The sequence below is a fragment of the Lynx rufus genome, unplaced genomic scaffold (assembly GCF_022079265.1).
Source record: "Lynx rufus isolate CCGP_SWC_20201006 ecotype Redwood Valley unplaced genomic scaffold, mLynRuf1.p SCAF_17, whole genome shotgun sequence".
Lineage (NCBI taxonomy): Eukaryota > Metazoa > Chordata > Mammalia > Carnivora > Felidae > Lynx > Lynx rufus.
The window spans coordinates 42,940,012-42,962,470 of record NW_025814831.1 but is presented as its reverse complement, the minus strand read 5'-3'; the positions used below and the strand labels follow the sequence as shown (position 1 = coordinate 42,962,470).

The window sequence follows — 22,459 nt, the reverse complement described above, 5'->3', positions numbered from 1 at the left end:
TTGCTGATATTGTTGCTCTTTTTTTTTTTTTTTTTAAAGTTTGATGATTTTGGACATATGTATACATCTGTAAAGCCATTACTGCAATCAAGATAATGACTATATCCTCATCCATCATTCCCCAAAGTGTCCTCATGCCCTTTTGTAATCCCTTCTCCTCATCTCCTATGAGTCCTCTCATCCACCACATCTACCACAACTGTTGGTCTGCTTTCTGTAACTGTAGATTAGTTTGCATTTTCCAAAACAACAGAAATGGATATCTTTTTTTCCTGATTGCTTTAACTCAGTATCATTATTTTGAGATTCATCTGTATTATAGTGTGTATCATAGTTCATTCCCTTTTTTTTTTCTTTTTTCTTTTCTTTTTTGAGAGAGTGTGAGGTGAGAGAGGGAAGAGGGAGAGGGAATCTTAAGCAGGCTCCATGCTCAGCACAGAACCCGGCACAGGGCTCAGTCTCACCACTGTGAGATCGTGACCTGAGCCAAAATCATGAGTCGGATGCTTAGCTGATTGAACCACCCAGTCACCCCTATTGGGGTGAACTATTGTTCATTCCTTTTTATTGCTGAGTAGTAATATGTTGGATGGTTGTACCACAACTTTTCCATTTACCTGTCACTGGACATTTGGATTTATTCCAGTTTTGACTATCACAAATAAAGCAACTATAAACATCTGTGTATAAGTTTTGTATGGACATATGCTTTCATTTCTCTTGGGCAAATACCTAGGAGTGGAATGGATGGATAATGTGGTAGGTGTGTGGTAAACTTTTTAAGAAAAGCTGTTTAATTTGATCTGCTAATTTTTTTTTTTAACATTTATTTATTTTCAAAAGACAGAGAGACAGAGTGTGAGTGGGGGAGGGGCAGAGAGCGAGAGGGAGATGAACAGGAAGCAGCCTCCAGGCTCTCAGCTGTCAGCACAGAGCCCAACTTGGGGCTCAAACCTACCAACAGTGAGATCATGACCTGAGCTGAAGTCAGACGGTTAACCAACTGAGCCACCCAGGTGCCCCTGACCTGCTAAAATTTTGTGTTGACTTTTTCGCATCCATGTTTTATAGGAATTACATTTTACAGGAATTTGCAAAGAGTTTTGGACTTTGCTCAAACATATAGTTAAGTTACCTAAAGACAGTTTTTACCCTTTTGAGTCTTGTTTTGAAGATTCATTGGGCAAGACCAGAGCAGTACTCACTCCCCACTTTGGAGGCAAGACCCTTCTATGCACTCCAACCAGTGCGTTAAATGTAGTTTCCCAGCCCGCCTGGTGGGAACAGCTGTTATTCCAGCCTGTGTACACGCCCTGGGCACTATTAGAGCCAATCGTTTCTCATGTGTTTGTTCATCCAGCCTCATGTGGTTACCCTGCATGCATGTGCTGCTCAGTATTTAGTGCTCCAAGGGCACCCTCTGCAGATCTCCAGAGTTCTCTCCCTGTGCAGCTTTCACTTTTCTGGTAGCCTGTCTTATGAACCCCCTGCTGTCTCAGCTTCCTTGGAGTTTCAGTCCTGTCTTCTCAGCTCAGGAGCCACTGAGCTCTGCCAGGGTTCTCCCGCCTGTGCTGCAGGCTGGAAACTTTCACAGACAGTAATCTGGAGCAGCCGCACGTTTCTCCTGATTTGTTTTCCATCTCTCAGGAATCACTGTCTTTTGCCACCTGATGTCCCATGTCTTGAAATGCAATTGTTCATATACTTCATCTACTTTTTAGTAGTTTCAAGGGGTTGGGTAAATCTGGAAGTAAAGTCTGGTGGCATTGTTGTCTTTCCATTTGTGTCATTATACATGACCATAATGAAAACAAAGAGATTGGTATATTTTTTGAAAAGTCCTTCTATCCCTTTATAATCATAATGCTAGAAGTTCCTTTAAAGCAACCACTTGAAGTGATGTAAGGTAGAATGTGTATTAAATCACCAGGGGAACTTTTTAAAAAGTATGCCTGCTGGTACCATCCTCTGATATGTGGATTCGGTAGGTCATGTGGGTTGTACGGTGTGCATGTTTGTGGGCAGTTAGAAGCCTAGACCTATATATTTTGAAAAAGTTCCCAGTGTTCTCATGTGCATCCTTTGTTATATGCAACTACTCACTTCACAGATGAAGTTGAGGTTAAATGACTTGTCCATGTCACATAGCTATTTAGTGACAGATCCACAGCTCTCTCTCTCTCTGTTATTTATATAATAAATAAATATAAACAAATAAATATTTAATATTTATTCTTATATTATAAACATTATATATATTATTATATATAATACTATAAAATACTATATATAATTATATATATGTGCAATTATATATTTATAAATATATAATACATATAATATATAACATAAGTATATAAACAAATATATCAAATAAATAGTAAATATTTATAATTATTATTTAAAATATTTAAAATATTAAATAAAATATATTTATTATACAATTTATTATTTATATTTATAATATAAATTATTTATTATATAAATAATATTTAATATTTAATATGTATTTATAATTATATATTTATTATTATATATTATATAAATAATATAATGAGACCTTTTCATTTTAAGATGATAATTGTAAATTTTAAGTTCTAATAAGAGGCTTTCTAAATCCTAAAGCTGAAGTTACAAGGGGCTAGGTGTGTGTGGTGGGGCATTGCTCAAGTCCAACAGACAGCTTTGTGGGCTAGGTAGCATCTTCCTACTATTAAAGATACTTAATACTTAATATCTCTACAGTATAAAGATGCTTAATCTGGAAATTAATGTACCCAAGTGATAAAATTTGTTAAAAACAATTTTATAATTGTTTTAAGGTAAAATAACGCATTAAGGAGAGTTTTTGTAAGATTTTAATGGAACAGTTACTTCTCTAACAGTAATTATTTATTGTAAGTAATTAAGTCCATTATGAAGAGAGTGGAAATCACTTTTATGAAATAATATGTGGGGAAGGCATAAATGAGATGTCTTTATTTTCAGAGAAGCATTAAACTGATATTTGGCTTACTTACTATGTCATTATGGCATTTTTATCCATTCTTAGAACTTTATCATGGTGCCAGAGCATGTTTAAGTTTGTTTAAAGTAAATGGTTAAACCAAACCAGGGCTAAATGAAAACACCTTTTCTTTTTCTACATTTGAAACTGAACTCTAATTTGATATTTTTGCTAAGCCTAAATTAAATGTCTACAAATTCATAATGAAGTCAAATGCAGAAGTACCATCTTGAAAAACCAAGAATAACTTGAAGTCATGTCACCAAGAGGTATTTATTTATATACAGCTGGGGGATAAAGACTTATGACAATCTAGAGTTAATAAACTTTGTTTCATTAATAGTAAAATAAGTAAAAAATACTATTGATGGAATTAAAACTCTTGTTAATAGTTGTATTTACAGAGGAATCCAGTTTCTCTGACTCTGAGGCCCACACTGCCCTTCATCTTTGGGATGGGTCATATTTGAAGCACCAGGAAGCCTAGTCTGGGTACTCCAGGGAGGGCTGCAGTACCTGCTCCCTAGCCAAGTACCAGAGATCAGCCCTTTTGGAAGGGACACTCGAAGGTCTATAGGCGCCTTAGCATATTTCTGCAGGTTTTTATTTTCGCCTGTGGTCCAAGTTGTAGTGTTAAGATGGTGCTTCGCCCCCATTACCACACTGTGGTGTTGCTTCAGGTGCTGCATAAATAGGAAGCAGGAAACTGTGAGCCAGAAACTTGATGGTCCTATATAAAACATCTGTGAATCATTTAAACTCAATCACTTGGGACAGGGGGTACAATTTTCATGCTTATTATAATAAATCTCCAGTTTAATTGTAATCAAATGACTTTATGGTGGTGTTTCTGTTTGAGGCAAACTAGAGGGTTGTTAGTATAGTCAAATGGAAATGAGAACTAAATGAAAATAGAGTCTGCCTTCTTTCCATAATGTGCTAATAGGCCATTTTCATGATAACTACTACTACGTTTTATTAATCATAAATCAAGAAAAATACAATTGCTTGATAGAATTTCTTTGCTGTATTCATTGTCTTTATATTTCATTCAGGAAGATGATCCTCCCAGCGAAGGACAAGTGATTAGGATGCCCCATAAAAAGACTCCTACAGATGGAATTCTTTCTCTTCTTGCCAAAATGACCCAGGAGTCATTAGTTTCGCAGCAAGCAGTCTACCCTTCAGAGGTACTTATTAACCTTAGTGATTTTTTTTTTTCCTCTTGGTTTGATCCTAATACAGAAAAAAAAAAAAAAAAAGCTTTTGTAACTTTGACCTGAAGTCAGAGCTACAATCTTACAGTTGAAAGGAATTCAGACTATCCGTTCTAACCTTCTTGTTCCCTAGTTGAAAAAAGCTGAAGCCCTTTTAAATGATTTGTGAGGATCATTCATTCTTTCTCTCTTTCTTCACCCATTTACCGAATATTTACTAGATGCCAGACACATATAGTAAATATGTGAAGGAGATAGGACCCCTACTTTTAGTAAGGTTATAGTCATGTGGGGAGAAGAGGGATTAATGATTAATCAAAGTTGATAACTGATAAAAAATATTTAGAAAGTGTTGAATATCTCAGTGTGATAGCACTTTAGATAAAGAGATAAGTGTGGAGAACGTGGTTGAACCAGATGATCGTGAAGAACCTTTTAGGCTGTGGAAAGGCTTGGGCACTACTGTAGAGGCTATTAAGAGATTTTGGGCAAGGAGGTCATAAGCTAAGGAATATGGAGGTTTTATAATCCAGTCCTGGTGTTTGGAGGGGAAGAGGGTGAAGGAATGAATCCTGGCCAGATTTTGCCTGCAACCTTTCACCCTAGCTGGGCCTTTGTGCTCCCTGATGTTACTCTGGGTACAAGTATCTGCAGCCTGGGTTGTTGCCAAGATCAATGGTACTTAGGAGTATGAGAGCACTTTCTGAGTGGGCAAACTAAGGCTTCAGTCGGGTCATAGACTATAAGGTGTTAAATAGCTCAGCAATTACAAGCACCTAGAAAATTGATTCACAATAGAAAAGGTACTGTTTATTGCACAATATTTTATATGGTAGTGGCAGAGTAAAATAGGCACTGTGAAATATTTCTAATTAATTTCTAGGGGAAGTATATCTTCCATCATTCTATACTTTGCCCAAGAGTCTCTAAATGTTTTATATTGCAGAATACTCCTTTTCTATTTAAAGGTTGTTGAGGTAATTGATGTTGCTCAAGAAAAGTCAGATTAGGGACCTAGAGGAGGTAGAGGTATACCAGAATTGGGGAAAATTGTAGAAAATCTTGAATGTTGAGCTAAGAAGTTAGATTTTATTTTACAGTCAATAGAGCCATCAAAGATGTTTCAGCAGTGATTTCTTAATATATTCTAGTAAAAACACTTGGTTGAAATTAAATCCCATTTAAATGACAAACATGAGAGCTTTCAGACTTTGGAATTTTTATTCAGTTCTTGATGAGCAAACTCATAGTTAGAATATTTCTGAGTTACAAAATGTGGTAGTGATTAGATATATAATTTTTAATCCAGAAAGAAAATAGAAGTCTTATTAATTCTTTCTAGTTTTTTTAAATGTTTATTTATATTTGAGAGAGAGAGAGACAGAGCACAAGTGGGGGAGGGGCAGAGAGGGAGGGAGAGAGAAAGAGAGAGAGAGGGAGACACAGACACAGAATCTGAAGCAGGCTCCAGACTCTGAGCTGTCAGCACAGAGCCTGACGCAGGTCTTGAACCCACAAACCACGAGATCAAGACTTGAGCCAAAGTCATATACTTAAACAACTGAGACACTCAGGTGCCCCAATTCTTTTAAGTATTTAAATTTACTTAATATATTTGATAAAGAGATGTGTTTGTACTTGTATACTTTTCCAGGGAAAAAAACTTTATTAAATATGGTTAAAGTAGTCTTCTTCAACTTGTGTACTTATAAAAAATATAATTGTTTGGATAGGGGTAATGTTTCTATCATTTAAGGTATATTCTCATCATCATACTTGTTTAACTATAAATTTTACCCTGACAAGTTCAGACAATTTTCATTCATAAAGAATGAGAGGTAAATTTTCTATCATTTTTAATTTTAAGCTCTATGAACAATGTGTAATGTGTGCCAATACTTAGTATAAATAATAATTTTTTTCTTATGTGTTTTGATATATTTGATAATATATTTGATAAAGAGATGTGTTTGTACTTGTATACTTTTCCAGGGAAAAAAACTTTATTAAATATGGTTAAAGTAGTCTTCTTCAACTTGTGTACTTATAAAAAATATAATTGTTTGGATAGGGGTAATGTTTCTATCATTTAAGGTATATTCTCATCATCATACTTGTTTAACTATAAATTTTACCCTGACAAGTTCAGACAATTTTCATTCATAAAGAATGAGAGGTAAATTTTCTATCATTTTTAATTTTAAGCTCTATGAACAATGTGTAATGTGTGCCAATACTTAGTATAAATAATAATTTTTTTCTTATGTGTTTTGCTACCTAATTTGGAGTTTGAAAAGCAGGTAATGGTTATTTAACTTCAAAAAAACAAGATTTTGGCAACAAAGCCTATTGCTAAATGCCTGATTAAATGAATTTTTACACCTGTTTTTCCATAGTGTGTATGTGGCATAATAAGCACTTTCTAAAATACCTTCAAAGCAGTCAAGTGGCGTGGACCATTGTACTTGACAAAGATTTGTTGTTTTGACTTGATTTTATTAATTTTTTTAAGTTTATTATTTTTTTATTTTGAGAGAGAGAGAGAGAGAGAGCGTGTGCATGCACACATGCAAACAGGGGAGGGGCAGAGAGAGGTAGAATCCCAAGCGGGCTCTGCACTATCAGTGCAGAGACCAATGGAGAGCTCGATCCCACAAACCATGAGATTGTGACCTGAGCCGAAATCAAGAGTGGGACCCTCAGCTGATTGAGCCAGCCAGGTGCCCCTTGACTTGATTTTAGCACAGGGTTTGAAACCATTGTTTCTACCTTTTACAGGACTTGGAATACAGTGCAGGTGAACTTAGTGAAGGACAAAGGCCCAGGCTGACAGCAGCAGCAGAGAACATCCTACTGGGACATTCCGTCCCTGTGCAGCCACCTGCCACTAATGCAGAGTCATTGGATCAAAAATGGGCTCCTAACCCATTATCTCAGCAGTTTGACACAGTTACAGGTATACATCAAAATACTGCTTCTTAATGTATCATTTATTAGAATATTCACTTGAATCCCATCACACTTTTTTTGTATTGTTCTCATACTGAATGTTATGTTGTTTTGTATTATAATTACAGTAGCGATCTTAATCTGAATTAAGAAAATAATTATTTTAAGTGCGGGCAAATTTTTTTTATTAAAAATTATGAAAAGTGCCATTATTAAAAAATTTAGTAATGACTTTTTGTGGAATATATATCAATATTTTCCCAAATGTGATTCAGGTGTCAGTGTTAGTATTTGAGGGTGGTGCCTGAGGTAATTTTGGTAGTATGCATTCACTTAAAAAATTTTAATAGTCATATATTTATTATACTACATATTAGACAAATATAATTAGAACATCAAAACTGTGACAGAACATGCCTTGTTTAGGACAGGTTAAATTAGATAATACTGTAGAAATTCACTCTTTACGTTGCATGAATTTCTGACACATTGCTGAGTGCACTCATGACTATTTTAGAGCCTCATTAGCTAAACTTTCTGCTATAATATTTTGGAAATAAAAATAGAACAGAGCATACCGAACACTAGCATATTCAGTGACTAGTTATGTGTTCACCAGCAACACTGAATTAGTAAATACTGACCCATTGCTCCTAGGGGAGAATACAGGGCTAGGTTCCTGCAAGCCTCTGATCATAACATCTTTGTCAAATGACCACATCTGTGTTTTTGTGTTTCTGTTTAAATGAACTTATTATAATATATATAGTTGATGCATTAACATTGAGCTCAGGGTCCACAACACTGTAGCTCATGCCTGAACAAAGCTTATCCAATCCATGCATTTTCTAATGCCCATCACAGCTTTTGTGCACTTAGGGTATCAGATAGCACTTTAGCAGTATGACTGGGGGCCACTTAAAACCACAAATCACCAACAAAAAAACTGCACAAAAATCTGAACAGAGGATACACAGACAGCAAAAATAAAAAACCAAAAAAAAACAAACAAAAAACCCAACTTGTTTATAGTATAAGAGCTGAAATAAAGCAGAGCATCACCTTGTTCAACCTCAGCAGGTGAAGCGTATATTGGGTGATGCAAAAGTTTTTTACTGGTCTACACATATCTGTGAATGACCACAAAAGCACTGTGACTATTGATTTTGGGGTTCCAAGTAAATTTTATTGGGTAGATGAATTTGCAAGTATGCAATCATCAGATTAATGAAGATCAAATATATTCTCATTTACTGGTTCTTCCATGCCCACTGCTGCATTCTCTTAAGTGAAAAGGACTTCTAGAGGTATGCACATTTCTCTGTAAATCAGAAAAGGAAATGCATGAAGTCAGAAAAACATTGTTGTAGGGTATTTAAAATCTCCATTTTATATTGAGTGAACACCTTTTGTCATTCAGAATTGAGAGATATTCAAGACTAAGTTTTCCAGGAGAATAAATGTGAAGTAAGATTGGAGTTATTTCTCATTTTGTGCACATAGTGAGAGCATTAAATGTTTGACATTCTCTTAAATTAGTAGGATTTAAAATGGCATAGGAGCACCTGGGTGGCTTACTTGGTTAAGCATCTGACTTCGGCTCAGGTCATGATCTCATGGTTCATGAGTTCAAGCTCCACGTCAGGCTCTGTGCTGACAGCTCAGAGCATGGAGCCTGCTTCAGATTCTGTGTCTCCCTCTCTCGCTGCCCTCCCCTGTTCATACTCTTTCTCTCTCTCTCTCAGAAATAAACAGTAAAAAAATTTTTAATGGCATAAAATGTGACTTTTTTAAAGTTTTAATTTAAATTCCAGTTACTTAACATACAATGTAATATTAGTTTCAGGTGTACAATATAGTGATTCAATACTTCCATACGACACCTAGTGCTCATCACAAGTGCACTCCTTAATCACCACCACCTGTTTCACCTATTACCCACCCACCTCCCCTCTGGTAACCATCACTTTGTTCTCTATAAGTAGGAGTCTGTTTCTTTTTCTGAAAAAGAGTTTGCCTCTATTTTTCTTTCCCCCTTTGCTTGCTATATTTGTATCCAGCTAACTGTGCAGATTGCAGTTAAACAGAATTGACACTAGGTGGCTCTCACAGATCTCTTGAGAGCTGTTAGGTACTTGAGAACAACTAGGTACTTGTTAAATTATTATAGAATAAAATACATGAGGATATATCCTATTGGATATGTCCCTCCTAATATATCTGGTAGCACCTAGGATATTACTTTACTAGTATAGTAAAGTATATTTATAATAGTAGGTACACTGTAGATATTTGCTTAATAGGAAAAAATAGTAAGTAATGTGGCATAACATTAAGATTGAGCATATAAATGAGGCAATATGGCAGAGTGTGGCTAAGAATTTGGGCTTTTGGAGTTTCAGATATCAGTTTGAATTCCAACTTTGTGTATTTTGGGACAAGTAACTTAATATCTCCAAGCCCAAGTTTCTTCATCTATCAAGTGAGGATAATATTAGTATATTAGTTATCTATTGCTATATAACAAATCACCCCCAAACTTAGCAGCAGAAGACAGCAAGCATTTATTATCTCACGTATTTCTGAAAGTCATGAATCTGGGAGTGTCTTAGCTGGGTAATTCTCAGGATCTCCTGTGAGGTTGCAGTCAAGCTGTTTTCTGGGGCTGAGGCTTCCACAAGGGTTGGAAGGTCTTTTTTTCAGGCTCATTCACATGGCTGCTGGCAAGAGGCCTCATTTCCTCACTACGTGAACCTTTGTATAGAGCTGCCTGTGACATTGCAGTTGGCTTCTCCCAAAGCAGATGATCTGAGAGAAAGTAAGCAATCAAAATGTAACCCACAGTGCCTTTTATAACCTAATCTCAGAAGTGACATGCCATCGTTTCTACCACATCCTATCAATAACACAGACCAATCCTGGAATAATATAGTAGGGGAGGACAGAAACTTATGAATACCAGGAGACAGGATTCAGGGGGCCATCTTGGAGGGTGGTTACCACAAATAGTATCCACCCCTTAAGGTTATTAGGGGTAGTAAATGACAACACATATAAAGTAGTCACCACAGTGACTAATTCGTAAGTGTTGGTTTCTTTAATAATTCTTGGAGTATGTAAATATACCTTCTTACATGTACTTCATAGAAACAAACTATCCACAGTTGCCTAAAAGGACTATGCCCGGTTGAGAACTAACTTGTTCCTCTTGTTTCAAGTATTTTGCTACATAATGGTTACTAGAGAAGAATGAATACCATGTGTCATTATTTCTGTTGGTGGCTAATCTCATGCCTCTTATAATGTTTTTTTTTGTTTTGTTTTGTTTTTTGTTTTTTGTTTTTTTAGTGTTTAATTATTTTTGAAGGAGAGAGAGAGACAGAATGTGAGTGGGGAAGGGGCAGAAAGAGAGGGAGACACAGAATCCAAAGCAGGCTCCAGGCTCTGAGCTGTCAGCACAGAGCCTGATGTGAGCCTCAAACCCATGAGCCATGAGATCATGACCAGAGCCGAAGTTGAATGCTTAACCTAATGAGCCACCCAGGTGCCCTATACTGATTTTTTAAATAACTTTACCTACAGAGGCTCATCTATTCTTACTTTGTTCTCCCTACCTCTGCACCTTTTTCAGAAATTGTCCTATTTGCAAACTCTATCCCCCTACCACTCTTCCTAATCCTGAGGTTCTCAGTTTGGGTTGAGTAACAAAAGATGCAAAATTAGCTTTGACGAAGTGTCTTAAAGTGCCTAGGGGCACCTGGGTGGCTCAGTCAGTTAAGCATCCAACTTCAGCTTGGGTCATGATCTCACGGTTTGTGGGTTCGAGTCCCACGAAGGGCTCTGTGCTGACAGCTCAGGACCTGGAGCCTGCTTTGGATTCTTTGTCTCCCGTTCTCTCTGCCCTTACCCTGTTCATGCTGTGTCTCTCTCTGTCTCTCAGAAATAAACGTTAAAAAAATTTAAAAAAAACAACCCCTAAAATGTAAACTGATATTTTTAAACAACTTGTGAGGACTCTGAGATACACTACTAATTGTAGCTCTCATTTACTCAGAAAGCTTGTATTGAATACCTACTATGTATCTGGTACTATATTATGTACAATGGTAGACACTTGGTACAGTGTTAGACACTTGAGATACAGAAATGATGGATATCTGCTCTCAAGGAAGTTTACAAACTAGTGTAAGAGAAATACAAGAAAGGTTATACAGTAATACTGTGTGGTTAGTACAACAACACAAACAGCTGTGGAGTGCAGGGGAGGACTCTACCCACAGGAGAGGCCTCAGAGACATTTTCCCACAAGACCTGATATGAAATCAGATCTTAATGGTGGAGTATAATAAGCATATTCCAGTTTGTTCATTTACTTATTCATTCAGAAAATAGGTTTTGAGTGCTTGCTATGCTCTATGCACATTCTAGAAGCTAGGAATAGAAAACCTAGTAAGGCCCTGTCCATAATGATTTTTTTCCTCTGGTAGAAGTAATAGATGAGAGGGCACACACATGCAATAAATTATCATAGTTACCTTGAAGAAGTTCATGTAGGATGGGATATAGGTCACTTGTACCTGGAGAGGGCAATCACAAAAAGACTTCAAACATCAGAGGAGGCTTACTTGAAAGGGATTCTCGGGGCGCCTGGGTGGCGCAGTCGGTTGAGCGTCCGACTTCAGCCAGGTCACGATCTCGCGGTCCGTGAGTTCGAGCCCCGCGTCGGGCTCTGGGCTGATGGCTCAGAGCCTGGAGCCTGTTTGCGATTCTGTGTCTCCCTCTCTCTCTGCCCCTCCCCCGTTCATGCTCTGTCTCTCTCTGTCCCAAAAATAAATAAAAAAACGTTGAAAAAAAAGAAATGGATTCTCAAAGATGAATAGATGTTTGCCATGTAGTAAATGAGGAGGGAACTTCCAGGCAGAATATTCAATGAGACAAGAGGAAAAAATAAAAATAAAAATAAAAATAAAAAATAAAAAAATAGCAAGACTTAAGGAAATATAAGTACTTTATTAATGAGCTAGAGTTTAGGAAGCAGTGAGATTGGAGTAGTGAGCAGAAAGTAGATCCTAAAAAATCTTAGATAATACATGAAGTAGTTTTTGGATTCACTCTAAAATGATATGGATCCATTTGTGCACAAAATGCCAATCTTACTTTATATTTATTCCCATGGAAAATTTAGTCTTGAATTTCTATCACTTCTGAATGTTTTTTGATATTCACAGATCCATAAGGATTATAAGTAAATGACTGATATGATCATCTTTGCCTTTTATTTAGCAAGATCATCTCAGGTGCAGTGTGATGAATAGAGGAGAGTATTAAGACTGGAGGCAAGGAGGCTGACTGGACAGCTGTTGCAATAAAGCTGGTGAAACACTACTTAACAGTGAGGAAATGTAAAAAGGGAGATTTGAGAGACAGTTAAGGAGGGGAATGGACAAGATTTAGTTTGAATATGAGAAGTGCAAAAGAAAGGATCTAAGACATTTCCAGGTTTCTGGCTAGAATGGTTGGGTAGCTGGGAATTTCCATTCACTAAGAGAAAGGAATATGGAGAAAGGATAGAATTATGAGGACATAAGGATGAGTGGGGTTTTAAGCATTAGAATTAATTTCAGATGCCTTTAGGCATCCATTCCCTACAAATGGAAAAACCTATTAGACATGACAAACCCAAAGCTGCTGCTGGGCACTGGCAATTTTGGGTTGACTTAGTCTTCTCTGAAAGTTGAAGTTTCTAAGTCTGAGGTTGCCTTTGCTTAGCAGTAAGATTCTAGTAGAGTAAAATTAGGGATTTCAAGTTATGATAAATTTTTTTAATGTTTATTTTTGACAGAGAGAGAGAGAGAGAGAGAGAGAGAGAGAGACAGGGCATGAGCGGGGGAGGGGCAGAGAGAGAGGGAGACACAGAATCCAAAGCAGGCTCCAGGCTCTGAGCTGTCAGCACAGAGCCTGACACGGGGCTCGAACTCACAGACTGTGCCATCATGACCTGAGCCGAAGTCGGACACTCAGCCGACTGAGCCACCCAGGTGCCCCAACTTATGATAAATTTGATGTGAGTGACATGATAGTTACAAGGGGTTAAGTTACTTTATACAGACGAAACACTCATACTCCATGAGCATACTTTGTAGAAGTGACACCATCGTGTTGTTGAGCAAATTCAGCATTGTTATGATGGCTGTCATGGTGACCCTTTATCACTGGGTTAGATACCTGTCGTATGTGCTCTCTGTAGCCTGCCTAAAGTTGCTTTTGTCACACTGATCTGTAATCTCACTTGAGGGTTCACTGTCCCATTCCTGTTGTCTAGCAGAGTGTGTAACACCTAGGACATAGCCAGTGAATATATGTTAAATGATAGGGTGTTACAGGAGTTGAAAGCTATTATGCACTTTGAATGCTTTGGAAGAGATGTTTGATTATATACCTTCTGAGTTTTTACATTTAGGTCTTTTATCAAAGTTTACCTTGTGTCTTTTTAATTACTTTTTCTTTATACCCATACATTAACCATGTATAATTTTACATAAAACAAAATGTGATTATGTCATACATTAGTTTCCATCCACCTCTCATCCTCATGTTTTCTCCTGTCCCATATGCCTTACCCCAGCTAACTCTTGTTAAGATTCTCATATGTAATCTTCCTCTTTTTATCCATAGACACACTCACATGTTTAACATTCATGATGGATACATACTATGTATGTGTACACTGTTATTTTACAAGTTAAGATAGAATGCCCACTTGCCTGCATTTGTTTTTACACAGTAAGTCCTGTGGAAATTACAAGTCTCTGGCTGCCTGTGGGCTTCTTTTCATGTTTGTTGGCCATTTGGATTTGTTCTCTGTGAATTGCCTACTTAAATTCTTTCCCCATCTATTAGGTTCTAAATTTTTCTTATAACTTTGTAAGAGCTATTTCTATATTTTTGATGTTTTTTAACATCTGTATTGCAAATATCTTTTTTCTAAATTTTACTGACATTATTTATGGTCTTTCTTTGCCATATAGCTAAAAAAAATTTTATGTAGTTATTTCTATATGTATATGTTAAGATGTTTATTTATTTTGAGAGAGAGAGAAACCATGAGCAGGGGAGGGGCATAGAGAGAGGCAGAGAGAGAATCCCAAGCAGGCTTCACGCTCAGTGCAGACCCTGATTGTGGGGCTCGATTCCACAGCCATGAGGCCTTGACCTGAGCTGAAATCAGGAGTCGGACACTCAACTGATTGAGCCACCCAGGTGTCCCTAGTTATTTTTATCTTTTATACTTTCTGTGTTTTTATGGTCTCTTCTAACACAAGTTTATACCTATAGTCTCCTAGATTTTCTTGCGAGATTTTCATTATTTAGTACATATTTATATTTATTTTTTGTTTACTTATTTATTTTTGAGAGAGACAGAGTATGTGCATGCACGTGTGATGGGGGGAGGGGCAGAGAGAGAGGGAGACAGAGAGTCCCAGGTAGGCTCTACACTGTCAGTACAGAGCCCAATGTGGGGCTTGCACTCATGAACTGTGAGATCATGACCTGAGCAGAAATCAAATTAAACAATTTATTTTAACTTTTTGTTTATATATTTGACAACAGGTGGTGTTTATGAAGATTCATGTGCTAGTCATGGTCCAATGAGTTTGGGAGAATTGGATTTGCAGCCAAATTCTAACCTTGCTCTTCCCACAACACTTTTGACAGTGCAAGAAAATGATGTTCAGTTATCAGGAGCAGTTGAAGATAATCATCAGGTAATAATCCTTGTACTTTACTTAAAATGAGAATGGTAATAATATTGGCTTAGCATGATGCACTGCCAAGAGATTAGTCTTTGGAGTCAGTTTCAATCCATGCTTCCTTTATTTGTTAATTCAAGCCTGGATACAACTCTTAGCTCATCTGGACCCTAGCTATGACCTTGAATACATAGCCTTTTTCTAACCCTTAGTTTCCTCATCTTTATTTAGAGATTAAAAATAGCGTATATATATATACATACATATATATATATATATATATATATATATATATATATACACACACATATATATATATATAATGCTGGTTAGGTAGCTATTATTGATACTTTGTGTCATCATGAAATATCTAGCTCATTAATTTGCATATAGCAGGTACTCAAGAAAAATTTATTATATTAAATTTTGCAAAAGCTGTTACATAAGCAATTTCATGGTGAGTTAGGCCAATGGCCCATGTAATCTTCTGTACTGAAAAAATAGGTTAATTACTCTCCAGCATGTAAAGAAATGTTCACGTTATTAAAAACAGTTTTTTATCTGTGTAATGACAATGGATTTCTCACTGTAGATTAGTTTATTCAATTCACTATGTATTTCATGATATTGCATAGCATTGCATGGGGTTGGTATTGCTGGTTGCAACCTCAGGAGTTTCCTGGGTGAAGTTTAAAACTGGCCCCTATTCATGGAGAGCAAGGAGAGACCGAATAAAGACACATACCACTCCAGATTGGCAGATGGCAGGTTTAAATAAGCAAGGGGACTTACTTACCAGACCTGTCTCGGGCACTTGTGAGACCGGTAGATCTCTGCACCCAGCCACCAGAATCTTAAAAGTTTATATAGAAGCCTTAATTGGGTTCAGTCAGGTATTCAGTCCAGACGGTGTCATAACACCTTCCCCTCTCAAGGCTATGTCCTTTAATGACTGCCAGTATGGAAATAGTAGGTGGGACGCATATTCCAAGGACAGGACCAGAGTAAGGAGCTTCCAATTGCCTGGGTTCAGCTTGTGGGTCAACTCGTGGCTGATAAGAATCAAGAGGTATCTTTTTAAAGTCCTGTCAAAGTATATCTGATAGCTGTTTTCAGGCACTCATTCATAATTAGGACCATAAAATAGTAAAAGGAAGAAATAAAATGGCTTTCACAGTTTGTGATGTGTGGTTGTGAAAGAATTTGTGACTATTGTAAATTTCAAATTTGGTTAGGTTATAGGTACTAGGAAGAGAGATGATGGGGCTTGTGGTGGAGTGCACATTTCTTGAATGTCAAAGGAGGATAACAGTACTCATGCTTGTGAGAATTAAGTGATGTTACTATATAGAAAAGCTCTTTGAAAATTGCAGTGCATTATGCAGATTTTCATTTTATGTAAAAATGGTGATATGGGAGAGCTTAACAACCACATTAAGTTTTTATCCTGTCTAAATCCATCATGTGTATATATCTAGAATAGTTTGATTTATAAGGAGCTTTGAATTATGAAGTGATTTGAATATTTGAAATCTGTATATATTATCCAAATCTTTTGAAAGATTTTATTTCCAATGTCTTTTCTCTAGTAATATGTACTCTATCACCCATTTAGCAATTAGAGGACATGTATAATATTCAAATTTTATATAAGAAACAACTAAATAGTTTAATTGCTCAAAACTTTTTAAAGTAACTTAAAAAACAATGTTATGACTTCACGTCTTAAATTCTTTAGTACCAACAAAAGCATGACCAAGATGCGAAACAAGTTGAACACAAGCCTGCACAAAGTCGTTTAATACGTGTAAGAAGTAAATCTGATATTTCACTTTCACAGCAACAAGGTAAGATTCATTTTCTTGTAATATAATAGTTTGATGCTTGCCCTGATATTGAACAAGTATATGATGAAAATTCTTTATTTTTGTCTACATCACATTCTTGTCTGTAAGTTTTCTGTTTTTTCTTAGTCCATTGGGATAAAGAATCTCGTATCATATTTGACTGTATATTTGTTCTTTGTACCAATAAACTCCATTTCTAATGAATTTAAAAACTCTTAGGTAGTGTTTTTCCTTTAATCTTTTTTTTGTTTCTTATGCAGTTGATTGCCTTTTTATCTGTTTATAGGTCTGTATCTGTGTCAGAGTTGTCTATTTTAAATTATGTGAAAAAGGCAGGCACTGTGGCTGTAAAGGTGCTTCTTTGTAAAGGCTATTCAGTGTTGTGGGTGATGCTGACCAATAAACACAACTTAAAAAAAACAAAGGATTCTCACACTGAATGCACATTATGTAAATGACCAGTTGTGTGGTTGAACTTCAATTCTATAGTCAGCATCATAGCATTTTGATGTTCCTTTATGTTTCTGAAAGACTGTTGGCCTTCTTGCTTCTTAGTCACTTAAATTTAATATAACCTAAACTCTGAAATTTGGCAGTAGAAATTAAGATATTTTCTGTTTTAAAACTTTATTTCCACAATCCAGGAAGAAGTATTAGGAATGTTTTAAGCAGTAGAACATTTTTCTTTGCTTTTATGATTGTGTTTTTTTTTAATCTCATTTACTGAATGCCAGTATAATTGCAAATGTAACTATACATTTAGTGTTACAGGAAAGATCCAAAACAAGGACATACTCAAGATATTTATTAAAATTATGCTATATGAGGTTTAGATTTTTACTTTTGTTTTTTGTTCCTTTCTTGCTCCCACCTCTCAGAACTTTGCCTTCCTGACCACCTTTTTAACCTGACCATGGTACAGTAATGTGAATATTGTATTTTAGAATCCCATGGAAACTTGGCTATAAAACTCTTCTTATAGTATTTAAAAATTAAGCAAAACAGTATATAGATAGGAACAAATGAATATTTCTAAGATAATGGCAGGACTGACTTGATGTCCTTCTACTGAGTACTGTTACCATTCATGGTCAAAGACTATATATTTAAGTTAGGTTTAAAAAAATTGTAATGTCTTAAAATTATTAGTAAATTTTGTCTCCTTGGGAGATATTGTATGTGATAAAATGATCATTTTTCTCAGGTGATGGGAAAATTTGGTAAGATTTTAAAGTAAGTGTCTCTCTTCAGGAAAATGACATTCAGTTTCACACATACATGAATGACCACAAGATGGCAATAAATTCTTGTTGGCTTACAACAAAATGTCATGAAGTACAGTGTTGTTAAATAGTGTCTAATTAACATTTAATAAGTCAATAAAAATTGTATGAATAAAAGAAACCGAGGTGTTAGCTGGTTAAAGCAAGTTTTATTTAGAAGAGTTTAGAATGGTTAGATTTAATATATATAATTTTTTTCATGTAATTTTATATGTAATACAGAAGTCAGAGGATCAGACCTATATCAGCTTTGACTGAGACAAATAAATACCCAGTGAGCTATAAATAGAACATTTGAAAATAGAAGCCAAGTGTTTCACTGTATGACTGATACAGATCTCCATATTGAATACTTTTTTAATGAATGTGATTGCCTTGGCAAATATAGTCAGTTATGACTTTTTTTTTCCCATAAATTTTGTGGGTTTTATTTTTTCTCTGATGAAACTCTAAGACATTGCCAAATGTTTCAGAGAATAGGAGAGTCACAATGCCAAAATAATCCTCTAGGGCTCTCAGGACTTTGGGTGACCTTGAAGGAATTCAATCCTATCTCTCATACAGGCCTTGAAGATAATGAAGGAAATTCACCTTATCACAAGGGAATCAAAACCCCATCTTTTCTGGCAGCTAAATGCTTCTAAGAATACTTGAACCCCAAATTATGACTGTTTTGGGGAGAAGTATCCTATATTTCACTTTGAAATGTGTACTAGTTTAATATGTGTATATAAAGAATCAAGTAGCTTCACTAGCAGTAGCAGCTGTTTCAGTGATCATTACAAATTGACTGAAGATTTGGTAGGACATGAGTTCCAGCACTATGCTTCCGACAAGTCTGTAAAATCCTTGTTTCCGCCCCCCCCCCCTTGATTATAACTTTCAGCTTTTAATATAAAAAGAAATTGAATTGATCTGACAGATGGTTATCTTTGGAATCTAAGAGTGAAATTCTTTCATTTGGTATTGAATTCATTGGTTGTATTTTTGACCACAGGATACCATTTTCTGATTCTAAGTCCTGATTAATGGGTTTATAGTGAACATAACAATTTAAGTGATTTCAGTGAGTCATTTAATTTTTTTTCCTTTTTACTATGCAAGTTAACTTTTACTGCTTCTTTTTTTTGGGCAAGTTGACTTTCTTCCATATAAATAAGAGACTAGTTTTAAATCTGCTTGTTTGTTATAAACCCAAGAACAGTTAAATTCTATTAAGTAATGTATTAAAATAGTTCACTTTATTTTTTTATTTTTTACATTCTATCAGTATCTTTTTTTTTAATTTGAGTATAGTTGACACACAATGTTACACTAGTTTTCTGGGTACAATATAGTGATTTGACAAGTTTATACATTATGCTGTGCTCACCACAAGGGTAGCTACCATCTGTCATCACATGACAGACACTATTACAACATCACCGACTATATTCCTTATGCTGTGCTTTTTATTCCCATGACTTATTCATTCCATAACTGGAAGCCTGATTCTCCCACTCCCCCCTATTAACTGTTTTGCCCATCTCCCCCCCGACCCTTCCTTCTAGCAACCATCAGTTTATTCTCTATATTTGTAGGTCTGATTCTGCTTATTCACTTGTTTTATTTTTTTAGATTACACATAGAGTGAAATCATACATATTTGTCTTTCTCAGTCTGACTTCCTTCACTTAGCATAATACCCTCTGGGTCCATCCTTGTTGTTTCAGATAGCACAATCTTACCCTTTTTTTATTGCTATGTAATATTCCTGTGTGTGTGTGTGTGTGTGTGTGTGAGAGAGAGAGAGAGAGAGAGAGAGAGAGAGAGAGAGAGAGAGATCTTTCTTATCCATTTGTCAATGGGGACTTACATTGCTTCCGTGTCTTGGCTGTTATAAATAAGCTGCAATAAACATAGAGGTGCAAATATCTTTTTGAATTTGTATTTTTGTTTTATTTGGATAAGTATCCAGTAGTGGAATTGTTGGATCACATGATATTTCTATTTTTAATTTTTTGAGGACCTCATATTTTCCACAGTGGCTATACCAATATACATTCCCACCAACAGTGTACCTTTTTCTCTACATCCTTGCCAACACTTGTTATTTCTTGTCCTTTTTTATTTTAGTCATTCTGACAAGTGTGAGGTAATATCTCATTGTGGCTTTGATCTGCATTTCCCTGATGATTAGGGATGTTGAGCATCTTTACATGTTTCTGTTGGCCACTTGTCTTTTTTAGAAAAATGTTTATTTAAATCCTCTGCCTATTTTTAAATCAGATTGGTTTTTATTGTTGAGGTATATAAGTTCTTTCTTTATTTTGGATATTACCCCTTATTGGATATATCATTTGCAAATATCTTCTCCCATTTAGTAGGTCACCTTTTTGTTTTTGTTGACGGTTTCCTTCACTATGCAAAAGCATTTTATTTTGTGAAGATACAAAAAATACAGATGCAAAGGAGTACATGCATCCCAATGTTTATAGCAGGATTATCAACAATAGCCAAAATATGGAGAGAGCCCAAATGTCCATCAACTGATGAATGGATAAAGAAGATGTGGCATATATATATTATTCAGCTATCAAAAAGAATGAAATCTTGCCAATTGCAACAACGTGGATGGAGCTAGAATGTAGCATTTAAGTGAGATAAATCAATCAAAGAAAAACAAATACCATATGATTTTACTCATATGTAGAATTTAAGAAACAAAACAGATGAACATATGGGAAGGGTGCGGGGAAGAAGAGAGGGAAACACACCACAAAAGACTCTTAACAATAGAGAACAGACTGAGGGTTGATGGGGGGGGGGGGGAGGCTAGATGGGTGATGGGCATTAAAGAGGGCACCTGTTGTGATGAGCACTGGGTGTTGTATGTAAATGATAAATCACTGAATTCTACTCCTGAAACCAATATTTTACTGTATGTTAACTAACCAAAATTTAAATTTAAAAAAAATTGATAAAAAAATAAAATAAATAAGAATGTAGAAGATCTAAGCAACAATATTGACCAATTGAACCTAGTTGATAAACAGCTGATTTGGGGGCACCTGGGTGGCTCAGTTAAGTGCTCAACTTCAGCTCAGGTCAGAATCTCACAGTTCATGGGTTCAAGCCCTGCATCAGGCTCCATGCTGACAGTGCAGAGCCTGCTTAGGATTCTCTCTCTTTCTACCCTTCCTTCACTGATATTTTCTCTCTCTATCAAAATAAATAGGTAAACTTAAATTTTTTTTAAAAAGCTGATTTTACTTCCTAAGTAAACTTGAAACATTAACCAAGATTGACAATATTCTGTATCATGAAACAAACCTCAGTAAATTTAAAACAGTTAAAATCATACAAAATATATTCTCTGACCTCAGTGGAATGAAAATGAAAATGAATAACAAAGATTCCTAGAACATTACTAAATATTTGGAAATTAAATTGCACACATTTTAATAAACCTTGGGTCAAAAAGGAAATTACAAAGGGAATTAGAACTATTTTGAACTTGGGGCACCTGGGTGGCTCAGTCAGTAGAGCATCCAGCTACGGCTCAGGTCATGATCTTATAGTTTGTGAGTTTGAGCCCCACATCAGGCTCTGTGCTGACAACTCAGAGCCTGGAGCCTGCTTCAGATTCTATGTCTCCCTCACTCTCCCTCCCACCCCCCACCGCTTGTTCTCTGTGTCTGTCTCTCAAAAAATTAAAAGAAAAAAAAGAAATATTTTTAACTGAATAAAAATGGAAACACCACGTACCAAAATTCATGGGATGCTGCTGAAGCAGTGATTAGAGGGAATTTTATGCCATAAATGCTTACATGATAATAGAAGAGAAAGGTCTAAAATCAGTGCTCTAAACCTCTAATGGAGGAAACCTGAAAAAGAAGGGCAATTAAACTTCTAATAAACAGAAGGAAGGAAAAGAACAGAATGAAATTGAAAACCTAAACATAATAGAAACCCAGTGAAACCAAAAGCTGGTTCTTTGAAATGACTGGTAAATCAATAAACCTTAGCCAGAATGATGAGGGAAAAAGGAGAAAACACATGAATCATTAGTATTAGAAGTTAGAGAGAGGAAATCAGTACAGATCCTATGGAAATTAAAGAGATTATAAAGTAATATTAGTATCTTTATGCTCATAAATTTGGCAACATTGGTAAAATGGAAAAATTTTATCTAACTTGAGAAGAAACTGATAATAAACTAAGTAATCTTATATTTGTTAAAGAAAAAGTGAATTTTTAGCTTAAAATCCTCCAATAAAGAGAACCTGAGGCTCAGACGGTTTCACTGGAGAATTCTACCAGATATTTAAGAGAGAAATAATGCCAGTTCTACTCAAACTCTCCCAGAAAATAGAAAAGAACTCTTTTTACCAATACCCTGATACCAAAACCAGACAAAGACATT

At 35.8% G+C, this 22,459-nt stretch overlaps 1 protein-coding gene across 2 annotated transcripts in view; it reads left to right on the top strand.

Annotated features, from left to right (window-relative positions):
- The window catches only part of KIAA0586 (KIAA0586 ortholog), a 118,111-nt gene that overhangs the window by 64,940 nt on the left and 30,712 nt on the right, over positions 1–22,459 (top strand). For both annotated transcript variants that reach the window (XM_047079570.1, XM_047079569.1), the window contains exons 26-29: positions 4,063–4,197; positions 7,003–7,180; positions 14,785–14,939; positions 16,663–16,771. In XM_047079570.1, coding sequence (XP_046935526.1) covers positions 4,063–4,197; positions 7,003–7,180; positions 14,785–14,939; positions 16,663–16,771 — 577 coding nt within the window. The remainder of the gene's footprint in view (positions 1–4,062; positions 4,198–7,002; positions 7,181–14,784; positions 14,940–16,662; positions 16,772–22,459) is intronic.